At 40.7% G+C, this 22,675-nt stretch overlaps 1 protein-coding gene across 1 annotated transcript in view; it reads right to left on the bottom strand.

The window, feature by feature from the left end:
• The window catches only part of TACC2 (transforming acidic coiled-coil containing protein 2), a 133,220-nt gene that overhangs the window by 25,847 nt on the left and 84,698 nt on the right, over positions 1 to 22,675 (bottom strand). The window contains exons 6-10 of the mRNA XM_026851551.1: positions 18,755 to 18,918; positions 9,844 to 11,164; positions 6,466 to 6,501; positions 4,948 to 5,008; positions 3,690 to 3,897 (exon numbers count right to left, since the gene is read on the bottom strand). Of these exons, the coding sequence (XP_026707352.1) occupies positions 3,690 to 3,897; positions 4,948 to 5,008; positions 6,466 to 6,501; positions 9,844 to 11,164; positions 18,755 to 18,918 (1,790 nt within the window). The remainder of the gene's footprint in view (positions 1 to 3,689; positions 3,898 to 4,947; positions 5,009 to 6,465; positions 6,502 to 9,843; positions 11,165 to 18,754; positions 18,919 to 22,675) is intronic.

The following is a 22,675-nucleotide window of genomic DNA, read 5'->3' as shown; positions in this document are numbered from 1 at the left end:
GAATATACAGAGAGAAAGCAGAAGGTGCACTGATTTGCACTGATTTTCAACAGTGAACCTATGACACATTTCAGGCAAATTAATTTGCCTGAAAAATTTCAGCTTTGCTAATCTGCTGAAGATTCTTCCCCAGAGGCCAGAATATTAAGAAATTTCAGAGTGCTTTCAGAGTTCAGATAACTCTCCTCTATCATGTTATCACAGAAAACACATTTTTCAATAACTGGTAATGTCGATATCAGTTTCCTTTAATGTATGCTAAAATATTTTAAAAGCTGTTGAGAAATGAAATAATTTTTATTTCTTAATGTTTATCACAAAATTCTTAATTAAGAAGGATTAGTGTGGTATCACTTAACATAAAAAGATACATAAAATACTCGTATGCTCATTGAATAACAGGTAAGAAAACAGTCCAGCTTACTGGGCTGTTTCCAAATTTTAGTTTCAGAGAAAAAGCCTAAGGCAGGAAGATTCATAAAGAACCCTAAATCTAAACCCTGATAAAAATGCAAATCTTTACTGCTTCTCTACTTCTAATCTCCTAATTACACTGGAGGGAATAACCAGCATTTCTTTCCAATCCGTGGTCACTCAGTAGCTGATATAGAGGCAGACAGATAAAATACAGCCAAATGGAAAAGAGAGCATACCTTCCTGCTCCCAAATAAAAGCAAAAACTTTGTCCAATTACATCTTAATTTAAAAATTAAAAACGTAATTAATTTGTCCCAATGCTGTATTTTACTGTTTCCACAAATTAATTCAATAAACCACTTGTATAATTTAATTTCCTTTACAGATAAATTCTAATAAAGGGCACGCTAGCATTTACATTATGATAGAAGTATGTGCTATGATTTGCACAGCTTTTAAAAAGCAGGGCTTGTATCAGAAAGATGGTAACCATCATTGAAACGTTTGTTCTTTAAAAACAAACCCACCCTATGACAATCTCTTACCTGTTTTGTTAAAAAAAAAAAAAGTTTCAGAGGGTGCAGTGTGAGTTTACAATGCTTGAAATTTTTGTCTAATAAAAGGCACCATAGAGTACAAGCACTGCAATTCCACAAGTCTATGTATTTTGTCAAACAAGCACTGAAGAGGAACAGAAACATACTCTCAGTACCTGACATGTGGGAGGTATTAATAGTAAAACGCCTAGCAGGCTCCTCACGTTTAAATTCCTAGCATCATGTGTTTGTTAGTAATAGGGAGCCAGGCAAGATGGACAACGTCCTGGTATCAGATACAAGCTTCCTCCTACTGAAAGCAAAACCAAAACCCAAAGGATGAGATTCAAACCACCTACTAGACGCAGAATTGTAGGAGAAAGCATCAAACAGCAACTAACAGCATCCAGTGTTTAGTAACTGCCTTTCTGCATTTCGTTTGTCTTCACACTGCGCAACAAAGTGCACCACAAAGGTTTGTGGGGCAGCTGTACGACCCCAGAGAGCAATCCGTGAGTGAGCACGAAGGGATCCTCACGGGTCGGGCAGGGGATGTGCTGGCACTGTCCTCTGCTGGCACAGCCGGCAGCGAGCTTCCACCTGCCTGCGGGGCTGGCTGCAGCTTTGCAGTTCCAATGCAAACTGGGGACAACGCATACTTAACTTTACTGATTAAAAAAAAAAAAAAAAAGGCAGGAGAGACAGATGGAAATACTTCAGCTAGAAACAAAAGGAATAACATGGTTCGCTAAACACAGTTTGTTTTGTCTCATTGCTCTCAGACATTTCCAGCACAATTAGACTCTACCTCCTCTCGCAGGTATCTCCTCTAAGACATCATCTCCCCTCCAAAATCTTAGGCTCCGGTTATCTCTATACATTCAAAATTACAAATGCCCAGGATATCCCACGAAGTAAGATAATTATCTTTTATAAATACATACAACAGACTTACTAAGTGATGTCCTCCAACTCCTCCTACAAATAGCTGCAAGATAACATCAGAATTTTCTGCTAATAATTACGGCTTATTTCTGGTCTGTGCAACACGAAAATGGCAGCAGTTATAAGCAGCGCATGCAACAGATGAGAGCTGGATGTATTGGCTGACTCAGTAGTTGGGCTGTATCTGTACAAAAGCCGTGTTAGGTTACAGGATAGCACTCATACTAGTATCTGAGAGGGGTAAAAATATTCGCGCTGAGAAAAAAATTACTCAAAAATTTCTCAATCCCACAGGAACAAGACTGTTAAGGGGGAAAAAAATTATTATTTTTGAGAGATCTGAAAAGCGGAAGCACTGTTGATTATAATTATCATGTAATCTGAAACTCCGACTATACCATGCAGCACACATGAGACAAGACAATTAGCATTTAATTGGGAGCTTTGCTCACTTTCTTCTACCCACTTTGATAGCTAAAATGATTGCCTCAGAGTATCTCTCACTATTCTTTTGTTCCACGTCCTTCCCTTATTTTCTAAAAAGTATTTCTTTTAAGTTAATTTTTTTTTTACATACAAATGAAGTGAAGCTGATGTCTAAAATTTGCAATTTGACAACAAAGCTAAATGGGTTTATCCAGACTGAAATACTTATCTGTACAGAAGACTCAACAGATTTCCAAAAAGCTCAGGCCACGCAAACTCATAAGCACGTCCATATGAACATGTGCAGCGCCATTAAAACCACTATGATTATTTGTGCCTTTTAAATGTCAAACACATTTGACCTAAAAGCTTAGCAGTTCATAATTAGAAAAATTAGGCAAAAACTTCTCAGATCCAGTGTAAAATGGCATAAAGTAGCTTTAATGGTAGATTGGGACATGGGTTGAAAGGTTAGGGAAAAAAAAAAAATTCTGATCAAGAAGAAAACGTTTAAGCCAAGTTAAACTCATACATTCTTCCCACCCACAAAGCTGAAAATCTGCCCTTGGAGCAGATGTTGCAAAGCAGTATTCCCTCTGGTAACCCCAAGGAAGGCCACATGCAAATTTTCTAAATTCTGTCTCTCCCACATTTCACAGACCTGGAATGACAGTTCTCATAACAGAAACTTTCAGCTTTAGCTCGCAACTGCTTATAGGAAGGTATTACAGGAAAAAAATGTAATAAACTGATCTAGAATGGAATTTTATCTGGCATGTGAATGATAACCATCTTATGCAGGAGATATTTTGGACATTTTTATACACAAAGATACCTGGATCCTAGGAACTTGGAGGAGAGATGCCATGTTAAGGGTCTCAATGCAATACACAAACGTTGAGCAGAATTTGAACCTGTGACCTCCTCCCATTCAGGTCAGAGGAACAGGCAGAGGCAAAATCAGTAGTTCTGTGCCTCTGGATCCAAGAGCACTAACCACGAGCAGCATCAGACCCCAGCCTCCCGTGAAGGCAGAGAGAGAACAGGTAGCATGCACAGAGCATGTCTACAATCACCATACAAAGGAAGCAAAACCCTTCCTCTGAAGGCCCCTTTCATTTTACTTTAAGCTTCCTCTTTACTATTTCTTGAAAACTCAAGGTTGGACTATTGGGCTCTTACATTCAGCTTAAGCACCGAGTTCCCTAGACTGGTCCAAAGAGCATCATTTTTAAGGGTTCCCAAATCATATGGTTTGCATTCAGCAAAGTACCAACCAAATGCCAACATCCTGGAACAAAGTAAAACCCCTCTCACAATAAATACAACATTAGGTGGATGCAGACAGTCCTTTTAAAAGCATACCCTCTGTAGGAGAGCTGAACTTAGTCTCATTAACAAATGTAGACAGATCGGACGGCTGCGGGTAATCCTGCTTATCCGTGTTCAGGTCCACAGTCATGCAGGTCCATTTCTGACTGGTCACTGAAGATGCCAGTTTCTCCTCATCTGTCGCATGAACCACCGTGGATATGACGGGAGGTGTTTCTGGAGTAGGCAGTGGAGTGGGATCCTGCAGAAAACAAGTGCCAATTAATTCTATTATCTTTCATTAACACATTGAGTAGTTAACTCTCTGAATTCCTTTTCATGACCGGAGTAATCTTTTTTAATTCCATACTCTTTACTGCAGCTCTGCATAAAATACTTAATGAAAAATATTGAAGTAGTTCACTTAGGACTCTACTAGCAGCACGTTTTCCCAGTGTAACTAAACTCTTTGATGATAAACACTCGCATTGCAAAGCCTCCTTGATAACAAGGAAGAAAGAAAATCCCGTGCCGCTTAAATCTGTTAGGCACTTGACATAAATGGCACACATCACCCACGGCTGAAATCTTTGACCACCAAATCTGACTTTTTAGGTTTCCCTCATAGGAGCAAACCTTCGTAGGTCTGCGAGGTCACGAACCCTTTTTTCTTCGCTTCTAGGCTGCCAAGCAGCACAAATAAAAGGGTAGGATGGATAACAGGAAGATGAACGGCGGCATGGAAGGAGCTGTGCCACATCAAAGCAGTGAGGCCTTTGTAGGCAGAACAGCTTTTGTTAACTTCTCTGCCAAGAAAACCACCTGCTGGCAGTTTACAACAAGGAATAAAACCATCCAAGCACATGTTCCTGGTAGATCAGCCCACTTGTTTTATTTCTACTTCCCTTCCATCCCAGCAATTTGATGCATTTAGTGTCTTACTTTCTGATCTAAAAATTCCAGGGTGGATAGTTACGTCTAGTTTTTCAGACAACTGATTGAAGATATTTATTCATATTGTCGCTCTATTGTAAGATAGGACTTTCCAGGAGAGTGCATTTACTCCTAACTGGAATTCCCAGAGCAAACACTAGATCTAATACATGTTGTATACACGCTTCTAGAGACCAGAAGGTTAATATCTTATGATTATAGCCCAGTGCGCTATATTTGGACACCAATACGCTTATATTCGTTATAAAAACCTCTTCTATTATTAAATGTACAATTCTACAATTAAATAAAGCAAATTTCCCTTTTTTGCCCCTACTAGAACACAAATTACATGCATCAAAACAAGGCAGTACTTTACCTGAGAAGGAGGATCAGATAGTGGGGATCTTTTTGGTGATTTTTTCACCCTAAATGTATCACTGAAAACAAAGTTAAAACAGTTAATATGGTAATACCAGCAATAAATAGGTCATTGCACACTAGGTAAGAGACAGCCACAGACAGTGCAACCTCTGTAAGCCCTCTGCTTTAAAATCCCATCCCTTAGGCAGCAGCACCACAGAGGAACATGCCACAGGTACATAATCTTGTCATGCACTTGCAACAGGCCTCAATTCCCCAAAAGCTGAGAAAAGCAGGATTGCCATATTTTTCACGCTGACTCCTGACACATTTACAGAGCAGAGCTGGTGCTCAATTGCATTTCCAATCCCTGCTCCACCCCAGACATCCTCAGTGGCCTCAAGCAAATTGTTTAGCTTCTGTCTGCTTCAGTTTCCCATTTGAAAATTCGGACTAAGCCACATCTTTACCTGAGAATTAAAACTTGGGCAGTAAGCTCCAATGATCCTGTAAATCATTGAGAAAAAAAACTGGTATGCTTTCATTGATCTATGGAAAAACAGCTGAGGCAGATGCTGTTCCCAATATGCCAGAACAAAGCTCTATCATTACAAACGTGCACAGTGGAACCTCTTTAAAAACATATACAACAAATATGGCAATTCTGCTTCCAGTTCCCCTGACAGCTCACAGTGCACGCTGACACTGTAGCCCTTCAAATCCCACAGGTTTCAGTCAGGCAAAAGGAATGAGGAACATACGTTATGTCTTGGTGTATAATTATGAATGTTGCCTTTATGTTTATTCACAACTCGTTAAAAACATTTTCTAAACAAGGAAACAAACCAATTATCTACTTGTTCTCTCAATGCACATTGCCAGAGTTATTCAAGCACAATTTATGTTCTAGGGGAGGAAGAAAAATTATCCCAGCAAACCCACTGATAAGGACTGAAAGTTTGAACTGAGATGCAGTGGCAAAAATTACTGCCCGCCAGCTCATCCCTGATCGGTGATGGCAAGATCAACACTAGAAATTGTAATGGTAGGTTTCAATCGGTAGAGGGTAAATCAATACCGCATCTAGAAGGGAAAATAAATTGGACAGCTGAATATTGGTGTGTTCGATGCTACTAATTATCGTTATGCTTCAGAAGTAATTAGGATAATTTATTCCTTTAAGAAGGAGAAAGGCTGCATGCAGTATTTACAAATGACATTGTACAGTGTTGTTGTACAATGGTAGAAATACAATTTTCATATTTTAGCTCAAGGGTAAAAAAAAAATCTATATATTTTTTAAAAGAGGATCTTCTTTGATAGGCAAACAGATAATGAGGCAATAGATTCCTCAAACTCATTCACAGCCAGGCATCTTACTTAAAATAGCTTTCATACGTGCCAGTGAGGTGAAATAGTTAACATAAAAGCTTCATGCTGAATCATAACTGATCATGCTGCAAAATAAATAAGTGAAATTAAAAAGCCCATAAATCAAAGAGGAAACTCGAATTGTTAGCTTAGAATTACTTACAACAGAGAACATACAGACATCACATCTTCTACCATCCTAAGACAAATAAGACAAAGAAAAGAGAGACAGACAGAAGGAACTGACAAAAAAGATAAACCTACAAATACTGTTAATGTGTTAAGGCAATCTGATCATGCATATTTTCTACCTGTATGATCTTAACCACTACTTTTTATTGTGAAATAGATGCGGAGAGAAAAAAAATATTCATCAAGTCCTTCAATGTTTTCAAATTCAGTGTTACATTTTTAACACCCTTTCATCTTACAAAACACATTTTTCAAAGCTGATGCCTCCAAGTTAAGTTCCTCTGAACATACTAACCGTCCTTGCCTTCCCTGATGGTAGCCACCTGCTCTCTTTTCAAAACACTGTAATTGTTATTTTATGGGATGTAAAACTGTTCTTGAATGGCAGTTAAACTTACGGAAAGAGCACAGTTATGCAAGGTGTCTTCACATCTGCTGATTTGTTATAACAGTACAGTAAAAGCTACTTGACCATTTCAAATCATTTACCTAACTCAAGAAAGAAAATGACTTTTCTTTAAATCTCATCTACCTTGGCTCTTACTGAAACCTAACTTTGTGTTCTGACAGAACAAACTGACTGCCCCCAAACCAGAAGAAAACCTTGCCAAACAATTAAGGCTAAGAAAAGGTTTCATCTACCCATATGCTTGACAGATTCTGCTCGGCTCTTCTCACGTGCAATGCTCCCGAAAGCTGGCACCTTGAGTTTCTAAACACAGCCTCCAAACATCCAACAGTTTTGAGAGCAATGTCTGCAAAAGCCACCTATTTTTACTCATCACTATAGGCAGGCATGCGGGATGCATCAGCTGCTCCTTGTTCAGCATCATCTGAGCCATATGATCTACCTCAAAACAGCTCAGCACTTAGGTATACGGCCAGAGAGTAATTTGCGTCGAGCTGGCATCTCTTCTAAAAATCTCATCTTTTCACCTGGAGGTCATTGCTTAGACGGATGCAGGTTTCGAGAATGAAAACTGATTATTTTTTATTGATTTAACACAGGTAAGACCCAGCATATGGCACAAATTCAAAGTAGTACAGCTTAGCAATGGCTTAAACTCATGCCTGGTTTCTTCTCCTCCCATAGGTCTAATCTAGAAATCACTGTCTTTCCATATGGGGAACACATTTTCTAACTGGTCCGCAGAGGTTTATTTCTGCGCCCCTCAACAGTGCTAATAAAATCTCGCAGCTTTGTAAAACTGGCCATTAATTAGGTTTTAGATGTCCTGGTATATGACAGTATCATTTCCTAACACAAGCAACCTCCTTTCTGCCCCTTGGAGCTGAAGCATTTCGCCCTGGCTTCTCTCTCATGTCCCACCATGGGAGCACTGCCAAGGAGGGTCCTACACCCCATCTCCCTGCCCGGCCAGGGCTTCTCCTGCACGGGAGCCCACGGAGGAACCACGCCGTGGGCCCTTCCATGGAGAACGGAGACAGGCAAAGACAAATGAAACCACTGTTTCCCCTGACATCCCCCAACAAGCCTGAGGTTCATTTTCTTCCAGAAATATTATGGCTGCAGGCTGCGCTGTGTATTAATATGCAGATTCTCCTCTTTGTTAGAAACCACTCGCAAAAGTAGGTTACGGGGCTGCAGCGAGCAGACACGTAACACAAGGCAGCGAAAGCAGTCCCAAGCAAGGGCTGGGAATTCCTGCAGCCTCCTGACCCAAGCACCTGTAAGCCTGCCTCTAGGGTAGTTCCACTCCTTCCACCATGATAAGGACCAGCCCTGAACTTTGCGACTGTGGGACAGGGCCTTCCAGTGATGAATTTTCCCAAGGACAAAGGCGGTTTAGCAAACTGTTTGTAACCTCACGTTGCCCCTAAATTAACAACTTTGGAATTCATTCTGATATTCGCAGCGGAGTGGACTGACCCAGGTTTATGCCAGGGGTCTGTCAGCTCCACTGCAGCTACTGGAAGACAGAGGGAGACCGGCCGGCTGCAAGTATCTTAAGGATCTGGTGATATTATAATTCCCCTCTCTCCCTCAGCACTTTCCCAGTAAGATTCAATTTGTTCCTCTCTTGCAGCCAGTCTTTTAAGTCTTCTTGGTTTGGACCAAACCCGTTTGGACTGTAGGCTTGGAAAATATTTCAGCTTATCGTGCATCTTAATTCCCACCTTAATTTCAGCTGCATTTCAGGCGTACCTCAAAAAGAAACAACAGCAGAAAAACTAGGCTCCTTCCTCAAAAACACACTCAACTATACAGTGGTCTATACTTTCCATAAATCAGAAATGCCCCTAAAAAGAAAAAAATGGCACAAGCTTCCTCAGATGTGGCAAGGGACCTGAATAAGAAGCCTAGAGGGCAGCAGGCTGCTCAGAAAAAGCTGAATAATCTCCATCTCACTCTATAAGGGAGGTCATCTTCTCTACTGTTTTACATTTACCTTGTTATCTTCAAATTGCCAGACTTTTAGTCACATTTTTGTTAGCCAGCTGAAACACTGAAACCATAAAGGGACATGCACCGAGATACTTTCTTACGGATACACACCGGATATCGGTTTCAGATAAATGGGATATTAACTTACTGATTACCAACTCAAAATATTCATGTCTGAACAGATAAGGTAACAGGCACACCAGCAAGTTAACCATGGAATCAATGCAACTAGCCATTGAGATTTTTAACCAAATATCTAAATACAACAAGTTAGAGAATTTACCCCTCAATTTATCAAGTGTGTCTAAAAGCTGGATATTTCCATAACGTGTAGCTGTCTGGGAAGTTTAAACCCTTCTGCAGAATTGTAAGCTCTTTCACAGAGAGGAAATTTTTCACATTTTGTAGTCTTGTATTTTAAAAAAAATTATTTCAATACTGCAGTCTTCTGTTTCAGGTTATTTTCTTTTGAATGCCATAAGTCACTGAATAAAACCATCTTCTTGCTGTGTGCAACAGGAGATTTGTCATTGCCTTACTATTTCACATCCCACTCTCAAAAACTATGATTCATAAAATAGTCTTTACTGGTGTGAACACTTTGATCATCCTCAACGGTATCAAATTCCCAAAGATGAGGTCACAGAAAATTTGGCACAAAATTGATTAAACTGGGACTTAATCAGATTCAAAGCTACACTGAGCCCCAAGACTTCAAAAGATCTAATTGCCAGACTGGTGGCCAAACCGGGCTTGATCTAGCCCTGATTCTCCCCTTCGGTCTGGAAACATCAAGCTATTGAGGAAACAGGTTGAGGGAGGACACATCCAGACCCCCAGCACCAGTCCTTTCTCTATCCAGATATAAACCAGGTTTAACTGCGCTAAGGGGTAGGAACGTGCTTCTTCTAATTTAGAAATATCTGTGCCCTTTAAACTTACGTTTTTAGTGGCGTCTTCTTCTTTTTTGCAGGTTTATTCGAGTTGTCTCCTTCAGTTCCGTTTGTTTCATTGGCACTGGCTGGTATCTCAAAGGAAGCTGGAGATTTAGAGGGCGAGCTGGCTATCTTAGAAGAAGACTTGAAAGGGTCAATAGAGTCCTCACACATGTCTGGCTCAAAACTGTACGTTTGTTGAGGCAGTTTGGGTGATTCTTGCATTTTTGTACTAGAGGAGAAGGGGTTAAAATTGGGATCATCCCACTTGTCAATATCAAAAGTGTAAGAGCCTTTTGTGATAGGGATTTCATTTGGATCCGTGGGTGACTTGGTTGGTGTGGTTGGAGCATTGTCAAGCTTCTCCACTGACTTTTTAGTCTTTGGCCTCCGTAGTGGCATTTTAGCACCAGGCTTTTTACCTGCTTTTTTGGGAGGAGGAGTACTCTCCTGCTGGTCTTCACTCACCCCTTTTTCTTCAGAATAATCGAACTCCAGCCTCACCGCAATGCCTTTGACCGGAGGGTCTTCTTGTCCTCCAGTGTCAGGCGGAGTCACCTCCACAGCCTCTGGTGCCGTTGTAAGAGGTAGTGTTTTCCTATTGGCAGGGGGAGAGTTTTGTACTTTGCTGCCTCCAGTGCTAAATGCACTAATCCCTTCAAAACTCTCTGGATCCAAAGGGCAGGATCCTTCAGGCACAGGTGGGGCCTCCTGTTTCTCAGCAGAGATTTTAGAAGGTTCAGTACATTCGAGCTTTACCGAGTCAGCCTTTGCTTCGGACACTGTTTTATCCTCACCTGGGGCACAAGCTGCCTGGCCAAGGTCAGATGGTTCTTGTGGTGTTTCCTTCACTGGTGGAGCATCCAGAGATTTTTTTGCTGACTGCTTCTTTTTTAAGGAAGCTGGTCTGGACTTCTTTGTTCTCTTAAGGGTACTAGAAGCACTACTTGAACCAGTACCATACACATCTGCTGCCGGTGCTAATGTCTCGCTGTTGCCAAGATAAGATGCTCCATCAAAATCACTAGCTTGCAAGCTAAGAGAACGAGACAATGTAGATTTGGAAACTGGGACTGAATCAGTAGATTTTCTTCGAACATTCGCTTTGGGGTCACGATTCTTCGATTCTGGAGAGCTCGGTCCTAAGGCATGGAGAGAATCAACTAACTCAATGTTATCGAAGTCCAAGTTGTAAGTTCCACTGCTGGCTATTGGCTTGTCCTCATCGAAGACGGTGGAAAAAGAATGGGAAGGGGGACGGAAAGGGCTTTCTTCAGCTGATTCGCTGTGTGACACATCAGTTACGGGTACAGTTTCTGAACATAATCCTGTGGAAAAGAACAGAAAAACTCAGTGAATTTTAAACATATTTTTAAAACTGGATCTTAACTGGTTTTTACTGTAATCTAATATTACTACAAGTAAAAAAAATAAAATCATACAAATGGACTAATCAATGATTAAAGGACATACAAACCGAAGTGGCATTTCCAATATATGAACTAGATTAGGGGAAAAAAAAAATAGTTCTGTTCTGCTCTCCCCAGAAAAGGATTCAAGGCAAGTTTCACGAAAACACAAAATATGCATTTGCAATAGCCTCTAGAGCATCTCTTCTAAAGTAATTATCACTTAGTTAAAGAGATGGCTATTACTATAACATGCTAAATAAGCCCAATACCAGAAAATCTGAACATCAAGCACGTTATTACTCACATTTTCTACTATTCTAAAATGACTTCACAGCATTATGTCAGAGCTCTTATGCAGAAAATTCTCTGTAAATTGACTGGTGCTTCACCAATTACATGTTGATCTTAAGTTCTGTTTCACATGTGCTATTTTTACCAATTTCCCAGAGGAACATGGCTTCCTCTCCACAACCCATCAACGCTACTCCTCTCTCTGCCCCAAGCAGTCGATACACTCCACTTTGACCTCATAATTCCAAGTTTAAAATGAGACATGAATCACTGAGTACTTGATATGAAATATATTATGGTAGAGGTAAGAAAATTAGGCAATTAGAGTACTGTACAAATATTCTCCATTGAAAATCTTCCTTAAAAAGACTGCTAGAAGCTCCCTACAAATAATTTAAAACAGATTTGTCAAAGTGTAGTTCTAACTCAGCAACGAAAAGAAAATTTCATAGAGAATTATATGCTAAAACTGTTAAACCGAGAAGCTTTTCTTTGCAATTAAAGATTTGCTTATTGAATGGAATCCTAAAAAAAACTTCTAGAAGCCTCTTGAGATACAACAACTATACTGTACAAAGTATAAAAATATACAGCGTATATCAAAAACAGAGAAAATACATAGGTAGGATTGAGATTAAGCATTAAGGCAATGGTCCTTTATGCCTTCCAGCTCATGAAAGTCCGTTACTAAAATGTTTTGCAAAAATATGGTTTGTTCCTGCTGTCACTGTACTGCTCCCTACCTCGGTGTAGCACAGACACCTCCATCTATTGTGTGTGTGTCCCAGTCAGGGTACCAGAGACCCGAGAAATCTCTCTCCAGCTCACAGTTCAAACTGTGGTAAACCAGCTCCTCCGAGCTCTCACCAACATGTACTGGAGCAAAACGCACCAACGTTCCCTACTGAAGCAACGCAGCGTTCTTCACGTTGCCAGGTTTTTTTTAAATTATGCAATTATAATATAGTCAGACAGAAATGAATGCTTTTCTCAGCCTTAAATGACTTCAGAGAAATTTCTACACCTCTTTTTCATGCTAATCTTGACGTGTTTTGCAAAGTAACTCCCACTTTGCCCAACGACATTCAGTAATGTTCATAAAAAGCAATACAGATAGAGAATCAATAGTTATTTTTGGTTAGAAGCTACAAATGGGCTACGAACGGGAAAAAAAACACAACAGTTTTTCTTTGTTTCAGAGGAAACTGTATTTCTGCATGAAGATTACAAGAATTATTATTTACGGATGTCGAGGAAAGAAAAGATAGCAGGAAATCAGACCCTTTTCCCAAAGCAGTACCTTAGAGTGACAGCAGGCATTTCCAGAGATTGTCAAAGGAATGACAGCTACACAGTTTCTCTTTCAAGACCGTGGAAGTTTACGAAGTTACATCAATTAAAATACTAGCTTAATGTGTTTTTCCTGCTAAATGAATGCTAACAATATGGCAGGACTTGAGGACAGTTTATTTTTCTCCTTACTCTCCACTGGGTCGGGCTTGGTTTCAGCCTGGCCGAGCGGTCATTAATTAGACTTGATTTGCCAGCTGAGCTGGTGCTCGCTTCACACACACACACACACACACACATCACTTTCTGACACTGCTGGGACTGGCGCTAAGGGGCCTCAGAGAGTGCCATCAAACTCCAGCATTACACCGACCTGTGCGTTTTACACTGAAACGGGAACGGAAGACGCTTAACGGGAACGCATTACAATAACCGCTCACGTAGCTCTAGCATGTCAGCAGAGTACAAATGTAGGTCAGCATGAAATGAAAGGGGGAAAATCTTCTGCAATTATGTGTTTTCATTCCAGCATGCGCCAAAGGCCTCAACAGGATTGAGGCCCCTCGTTCAAAGTCGGTACAAACATGCATTTAAACAAAATAAAAGAAAATAAAAAGAAACCCGATGGCCTGCGGGGTTTGGACTGTAAATGACAGGCGTGGTAGGGCTGAGGTTAGGGATGCATCACAGCAGCAAAGAGACCCTACAAGGCTTTCCAGCTATTCAGAGCAAAACAGCATTGAAATCTGCTGTGCTCCACATAGTGCAGAGCTTTAATCTTCTTTAATTGCTTATTTCACAACTTCCTCCTAATCAAATCCTTGACTGAAGAGTATGGATTTCTGCAGAGCGTCGCTCGACTCGCTGCTATGATATTTTTATTGTTTCTTTATGAAACAATAGGTGAAACTGTCTCAGAAAACATGGCTTTTGATAAATCTGAAATGCTGCTGTTAGCCCCTTCTGGCATTACAACAGAATTAGTACTAATAAAAGCAGAAATGCTGGAGAAGAAGGTATGAACGGTAGAGAAAAAGAGATACAAACCCGTGATCCCCTGACATGAACAGCATATTCAGAGAGCAGTGCTATTTGTTCTTTTACACCACAGCATTAAGCAAATCAATATTACTAATTACATTATTTTATTAAAATGCAATCTGATCGCAAAGGAACGTACTAAAACGCGAGCTATGAAAATTAAGTCAGGACTTGCCCTAGAGAGAGGCCAGATTTTAAATAAGGTTTATGCCTTTTATTGGCTCTGACAGTCACCCACAGAATTCTACAGGTAAGAGCTGCCCACAGGTAGATATTAAGTTTTATACAGCATTCCAAGAACATGAACAATAGCAGGGAAACTTAGGTTGCCATAAAAAACAGGTAATCCCCAAAAGAAATCTCCCACTTCATTCATTAAAAAAAGGTGGTCCAAGTTCTGCTCGTCCCACAAGGGAATTTCTCTGCTTTCAGAGAATTTTTACCTGGATCAGATACAAAAACCCATAAGCAAATGCAGACTAAAAACCAACAACAGAAACCCCCAGATTTTTTGTATCCAGATGATGAGACCTCTAAATGAGAGCTCCATCACATGTGTAATGCTTGGTGTTTTCACCTGTCATCTATTACAGCAAAAACAAAAGTTGCTAGACAGGTATTGGAAGGCTGTTTGCATTAATGAACAAATTTCTGTTGTTAGTATCAACAAAAAGGAAGCAAAAGAATAAAAAAACCCCTTTCTGGTCAACTACAGGAATCTTTTTTTTGTACGTTACAAAATACCAAGATTTTGATGGCGCTTCAGGTGCTCATAAAGCTTCAACACCCCACAAGACCAGGCAGGCAGACACGTATCTCGCTTAACTCCACCTTCTTTAAATAAAGATCCATAAATGATCTGAGCAGTAACAAATCCCATGCATGTGCTCCAAACTGTCCACTGATGAAAATATCAAATTTTAATTAAACTGCTACCATTGATTTATACTGAATATCTAAAGATAGGAGACATTCGTAGGTTTAGATCAGGATGGGTGTTAGGTTTCACATCTTTTTACAGCCTTAGGAAAGAAATGAAGAAACTTGGTGGCAGTAGTTGCACAAGGAGCTACAGAAGCAGCCAAGGCAAGGGTAGATGTGTTTGATTTTGATGCACTATCACCTGCGGAGCTCCCCGTGCCTTCCCCGCTCCCAGCACTGCGGTACCAGCGGGACAGGATGCGGCACCCCGGGGCATCCCCTACCACAGCACAGGGCTGTGCTCTCCCAGGACATGTCCACAAAAAGAAACGTTTCCAAAAACTCTGGAGGCAACTTCAGATTCGTTTTAAAGATATTCTGAAGAAGAAAATTAAATATCTGCACCAGCTATGAACTTACTGAATCTAAATCTGAATTATTTCTTTACCAATAATGAAAATATATTAAGGGGTTAGAACATATAAAGTACTTCCAGCTATTTTTAAATATTTTTTCCCTTTAAATCACAACAAATTCTTCTAGCAGTGGAGCTGCACTAGGACAGCTGAGCATCTTCCTCTTTGTTGAAGTGCCTCTAAAATAGAGGGAAATCCAACAGGCTGAAAATAGAAGGCCTTAACACTGCTGAGCTGGTAACAAAATTAAACCCTATTTTAAAAGGCTTAGAAACAAAATTTAACCCAATCTAATAAATCAAATACAGAAGAAATGAAATTCTAATTCTTTTTCTAGAGAAAAACAAAGAGAAGCCCTTGGAAAATGCATACAGCATGCACTCACATACTCCATTATAATGAAGTAATCCAAAAAACAACACTTTGCCCATAGCATAAAGGAATCGAATTACCCAACACTAGAAATTTTGAAACACAGTTTACTTCAAGTTCCTGCTTGTTATGAGAAGCTTTTGAAGTTACAAAATCAATTAGTAACGCTATTTTAAAAATGAGTGTAAAAATACTTTTGCCATTTATCCTGAGAGAAAACTTCGGATATAAAGTTTATTTTCAATTTTTCTGTGTTGGGTTTCAAGAGGAAAAAGACTGAAGAAGAATATGTTCCATCCAAAAAATTTAGTTTGTTTTTGTCAGGGTCATCATCGCTCTACTGGAAAGCCTGACCTCAATTTCCCTGGCACAAGAAGGCCCCCGAATAGAGGTCTCCCACATCCTGACCAGCAGGCTGTAATGCACAGAGGGGACTCCAGCTCTCGCATCTCCTTCTGTGTATACTCTGAATTCATTACTTAATTGGGGAAGGTGCCAGGGGGGCAGAAGAAACACCCCTGCCTAGGCAGGAATTCCTGGCCAGAAACAGAAGGGTATTTGGGAGAAAGATCTCGGGGCACCTTCTGGTGCTCAGCTGGCTGGAACAAGGGACAAGAGGACACTGCTATGAGAAGCCGATGAGTCCTATCTCATCAACAATAATGTAAAATACTACCAGAATAATAAAAAAATAAGAGCACCCTTAGAGTCATTTGCCTCACGAGTGTAACCCACATTCCCCACAACAACTGAAGTATTTACAGAGGAATGGGAGGGCTCATTAGTGACACGTTCTGGGGTTCAGAGGGAGTTTCCATACGTGCTCTGTTACTCCTCTTCCCCTCCGGACTTGCCCGCAGACTGACCCCCCTTTCCTGCTCTACTGCTGATGGACTGGAGCCATGCAGCAGGTTTTACCCCACCAGGAGCTGGCACAAACCCAGGATGAATCTAGCTGTATTTCACTTTCATCGTAAGCTAGCACTGAAGTCAACCTAATTAAACACTCTCCTCTTGGCTTTCCAGCAGTGGGGTCCAGCTGTTGTGCTAATGATACCATGCAGCACAACTGCAGCCGTCTGCATGAGTAATTATTGTCAGATATAGAGGAAACAATCCTTTAAACACTTACTAGGCTTCATCCTTCCATTCAAACACACACCGACCTCATGTAGGAGACAAAGCCATGCAGCTGGTGAACCGGACACCCAGCTGGACATCGCTGCCTCTCCCCGTGTGTGCGTCAGGCTCTCTGTTTGCCCGTATTCCTCACTCCTCTTTTACTGAAACCGATTTATTTAGCCGTATGGTACCAACGAGGAACTCTGCTTCAACTGCCCATAACCCCCAAGGAAGGGGCTCATTCGCTTTGTGTGCAGCCACATGTGTAACCTATGAGTTCAGTAAACTACAAGATAACTGTTACTCAAATGGTTTATAAAGTACAAAACGTTTAACTGTTCGCATTTCTGAAGAAGCCTGCAAACATCTAAGCTATGGTGGTAGGATTATTCCTTCTAAAGATTTCCAAAACAAATGAACTCTTTGTGTTGCCCTCCTACATTTGAATACTTTCTGCATTACACATCTTCCTTCCCTCACATAAATTACCCTGTTGTACAACTTCATTTCGCATGATTTTGGAACGCTGAACTCTGTTAGTTTGTGGTAACTTGCCTCCCATGGACAAATCTTATTTACAAATGAAATGTTTTCATCTCTGCCTTGGCCTTCAGGATAATTCACATCGGTTGTGATTAGATACATTCAGTTTTCCACCTTTCTTCAGAAATATCTGAAAGAAAGGAGGGGCAGATCTGGGACGTACGGAGAAAAGAATCACATGTGCCAGGGAAGCACATGTGTAATCAAGGGTTTGAAGATAATCTACTGCAGTAATTAAAAACACACTGCAATCCTGTTTAGCTTATGAGTTCTTTTGTTCTCTCAGCACTTATTTTGTAATCATTAGATTGCAAAAGGTTAGAAAGGGGAAAGAAGATGGAGAAAGCGTAATGTTGTTTGCTACAATGAAGAGGGAACTGTAACAGCAGAGAGGAAAAAGTGTCTCAGCGCTTCATTTTTATCTTGTGGAATCAGTTTGTCGGGACATCTTTCTAGCTTCTTCTACACTTGTATCATAAATCATGACCTTAAAGAGCATTCCTTAACCTATAACTCCCAGAAATACTTTAGGTGGCTTGAGACATTTGCAAGACTTTCCTAAAGGTTTAAATCAAAGCTGGACAGCCTTTATAGTACACATACCAGCCTTGGACATTTCTTTGCCCACTGCTAAACCCAGTCAATTCTAGAGTGGAAACGGAAGCTTTAAAACACTGCCTGGCAATGCTATACATCTTTCCAAATGAAATACAAGTGAGCTTTAGTCTGCTGAGAGTAAAATTACCTTTACACAATTTAGCCAGGTGATCAAGATGACTTGACTTTCAGATGGGAAAAGAGGCAGCATAATGGGCAATTCAATCTTAAACTGTTGAGCTGTCATCTAACAGCCCAAACAAAGCTATTTTGGGCTAACACAGTGCTTTCTACTCCCCCGTATTCCATTACTCAATTTGGAGAACAAAGAACACATTTTTTGGGGGAAAGGATTTATTTGGTTTTTTAAACACGATGCTCCCTTTGTAAAGGTTATATTCCCAGTATGTACTCATTTTTATATATGTATCTTACACATACATTCCCACATACTCCCATCTTCCTCCTATAAAGTTAGTATCAGTATTTCTATTGTTCTAATGGGCTTTTTGTTCACCTTCTGTTTCAGGCGACAATCCATTTAAAAATAACATTTTGTTAACTGTCACAGTTAACAGTGCTCACCCAGGTACCTGCATTTGTATCTCATACCTCCTTTTTCTACTCCTCCGACTCTGTAAAGATCCTACAAATTCAAGTTCGATTCAAAAAAAAGGTTTATCCAGAAAGCTCCTCTTTTCTTCAATACTTGTCAAATGTTACAGACTCTCCAATACTTTATTCCAGAAGGTGACAGGGCTTTTCCTCCCAGCATGGATAACGCCCAGCATACATTAACTAATCTTCCAGAAGACATTTTATTAGCGTCAACTCCTTGCCTGTGCTTACACAAACACCTCCCTGCAGCTTCACCTTCCTCAGTAACCTGTCCCACACATTACATGCTCCTTACCTGTGTCTTCCAAGGGCAGCTGGGGTTTTATTTCTTGTTCTGCTACGTCTGCTACAACTGCTGCTGCCGCCGCCGCTTCGGGGGGTGGCTGTGGAGGTGAAGGTGGTGCCTTTACCGGTGTGGTGGACTCTGGGGTCTCAAATGCTTCTTCAGAGTCAGAGCTCCTGGTGAAAATCAAAGGAGAGACTAGTGAGCAGAGTGAGGATTCACATTTGCAGGTCATACTGGGAAATACGAGGCTTTCTGAGCTGATGGCACAGATCTCAGCTATCAGGCTACCTCAGCATTTTCCAAAGGAGATTTTACATTGCAGTATGGTTCCCAGAGCAGAATATCATGGCTATGGTCTTCTCCATATGTACGTATTTATGTCCCTTGAGACTTCTTTGTGTTACAAAAGTGAACACACACTTGGAAATAAAACCATCCTGCAAAGCCTGCTTTCCAGTGTGAAGATGGCTCAACAACACAGACAGTGACATCCCTGTGATAGTCTCCAAGTGTACCTAAATCAGTTTAAAAAAAAAAAAAAAAAAATTTCATAACTTCATTAAAAAAAAAAATAATTCTAAAATAGCCTCAAATTTCTGTGTGTGCTCCTACAGGTGAGAAAGCTGACATGGTGATACCCGAGGTGCAGCAAATCCTTGTGCATCCTGCTCGCATGGCAATACTACATCCAATTTTCAGCAGAATTATACCACAGGCCTTTTCAAGCAGGAAGCTTATGGCTTTGTTACATAAGGCAAAACAACCTGTAAAATGCACGGAGACCCGGTATTATCAGTAATCCTTCTGTAGCACCATGTGGTCACAGAGACACAAAAAAAATCATAGGGACCACAACGGGTTGGTGCCAGCCCAGCAAGGACACAGCAGCACCCAAAACGGAGCCATTCAGATGATATGCAAGCTTGAAAGGCAGCAGCTCTACAAAATGATGGGTAACCTAAATATTGAGTGAATATCTCAACCATACAAGGACACACCATTTGCTCCTGCCTTAGGAGACTACCCTTCTAGATCTGAAAACTATAGATCTTCCCGGTTCTTAAACCAAACTGAACCCAAATTTTAGCTTTAAAACATTTCTTGAAGCCTTTTTTTTTGGGAGCAAGGAATGCAGTAACAATGGTGTTATATTCAACATGCACTGAACATACGTTCAATATACGTTCAGTAAGAACTTCTGGTGGTCAGATGCAGATTTTTACTGCTGGTCTGTAATAAAGTGAATTGGATATGACAGTTTCCTAAAGGACGGGGCTGATTTGCCTGTTTCCAGGGATTCTGTGCAGGGCTGTAGTCTCCACTGCTCCTCACAGCTGCCCACACCCTGCATGCCAGTGCAGCGAGGACAAAATCTGCCATGAAATGAAAAGCCATTTCATCCTCCAGAAGCACTCTACGAGCCATCCTGAACCAAGGACTTCTCTCATTTTGTTCAAGTTAAAAGATAACTCTGAGCTGCCAGATGCTGTTTGGTTTCTTGAAGCTTGTGATTTATTTTAAGCAGCTCGATGTCAGACGTACAAGTACAGGATTTGCATTTGATTACATTTGCCTAAATCTATCTCAGCGTGAAGCCTTCGTCGAGCTGGGGGAGAAAAGAAGCCGGTGTCACCCCTGACAGCTTGAGGAGCACAACGGACCTGATTCTCCCAGCTGCCTCCACAGATCCCAGTGAGAGCTCCCACATCCTCATGCACCACAGCCCGGTGCTGATCCCAGTCTCCCCTGTCTCATCACCTCGACTACTGTACATAGCAAAAGGATTTCTACTAGCTAGTAGCTTTGGATGTTTTCATTACTCGAGGATTTTTGGAGTGGTGTGGGTTTTTTTTTTCCCCCAAACTTATGTCACTCCCTGGGGAACTGCTCAGAAATAGTGCACCTGGCTTTTGATTATACCTATTGCTGCAGCTCCTCAAAATACCTTCTTTGTGTCATTGCTTAAACCATCCTCATTCATCAGGCCACGGAGCAGTCAAACTGGAAGAGGTAGGCTGCAGCATTTTAAATTATATCTCTTCAAACAGGCACCATGTTTTAAGTTCCAAATATTTTAAGCTTAAGGACAGCTGCAAACAAAGAGCTTCTGTAAATAAAGCTGCACAATAGGTATTTAAGAAAATAACACTTTCTCTTCCTTCCACAGAGCTGGTTCAGGAAGCTTTTTAAGTTAAGTTGAATCTTCAAATCAAAGAGCAACAGAGTCCTGTGCTATTTTCCCAGCACAGAAATGTTTCTTGTGTCATAAAAATAAGCCTAGAAAGTTATCATCTAAACCAACAAAATGAAAGGTAATTCCTATCTCTCGGGCTTTCACATAACTCTGCATTGCTCTGTACTTAATGCTTTGCTCTCTTCACTTCAAACCCAAAGTGTTGCTCCGTAATACTGGAACAGTAACAGCTGCACACATTTAGACCCCTTTTGCCAAACTGTCTGTATAGCACATGTAACATAGACAGTAAATATACAGACATATGTGATATGACTGAAATTGTGAAGTCTCTGTTTTCAAGTCCTGCTCATATTTGTAACTGCTTTATTAAAACTGACTTTATGGTAACAGTTCTGTGTCCTCCCTTACTTAAAGGATGGAAAGACTCTGTGCATGTTCATCTCCCTTTTAAACGAGATACCTTGGATAAGGTGGGCATAAGCATTTGAAGTAAAAACAAATGCCTGTTTGTTTCTGTTCCCTGTATGACCTTCCACTCTGGAGAACCTCCGAGTCCTTGGACAGGTAGCTGTGGTGCCTGAGCTCCAGCACAAGGCTTTGTTTTGCTAATATTTAATAATCCCCAAAAGATTCTGATGCAATACTCCTAATTTTCAGCTGCACCCCTCCGTAAGCAGCAGTATAATCAAGTAAGAACTGTCTTAACTGTACATAAATGCAGCTGAGTTTGTTATGAGAAGCAATCGTGCTGACAAAATATGGTATTTAACAAAGAAATATGAAGGGAAGCTGAATACCAGAAAAACATCCTTTGTCATAGCCTGGGATCTGGGAGAGAGAATAAAGCCTGGAAGCACATACCAGGACTATGCTCCAAGGTCTACATTACCTACATCCTGGAAAAATTAGATCTTGTGTTCAGTTTTCCTTAGTGAAAATACGGATGGTCTCTCTTGCAGAGGATTTTTTTTTAAGACTAGTCCTACTTTCAAACTGTAAGAAAAGATTTTCCCAGAACAACAGGATTTCCTGTGAAAAGGAAATTACATATTCCAGCCAGTTCTATTCATAATGTCTTTTCTCTGAGAAATACAGAGAATACACAGAACAAAACAAAACAAAAAAATTAAAATGCCGCTAGTAAAGTTTGTGCTGTAAATCAGATTGCCAAATTGCGATAGGCCGTGAGAATCGGCACCAGTTCAACGCTGCACAAGGAGCAGCCACCACGAATCCAGCTGTGGGCAGGCTCTCACGAAAGGAAGAGCCCCTCCATCATCCAAAATATTATTCTGAAGTTCCAGGCAAGGATGAAGCAGGATGAGATGCGACGCATGGGTTTCAGAGATGGAGAACCCATTTGCTTGCCCCAGGTCATAACATTGTGGAAATGGGGTGTGCAAATGCAGACTCTTGAGTTTTCAGGACTAGTCTGATGAAGTCAAAGCTACAGGAAGGAACATACATTCATGCGTCCGTTTAGCCAGCTTGGGAAATTATAATGTATGTCACATCTTTCCATCTGTATCCTTTGTTTTTTGTACATAATGGGCAAAACAGTATGAATGTAGAAGCCACAAGATGATTAGGTGATAGTAACAGAGTACAGAATTACTAGAACTATTCTTTCAGTCCATCTCCCTTCTCAAAAGAGCCAGTAAACAGCAAATCTAACACATAGCGATGAGGAGAGAAAAAGGGGACAACCAAGAAATCCAAGAGTCGTATTAGAC

This window comes from Athene cunicularia (genome assembly GCF_003259725.1).
Source record: "Athene cunicularia isolate RWA chromosome 6 unlocalized genomic scaffold, athCun1 chr6_part1, whole genome shotgun sequence".
Lineage (NCBI taxonomy): Eukaryota > Metazoa > Chordata > Aves > Strigiformes > Strigidae > Athene > Athene cunicularia.
Note: the sequence above shows the minus strand (reverse complement) of the source record. Positions and strands in the feature narration are given on the sequence as shown.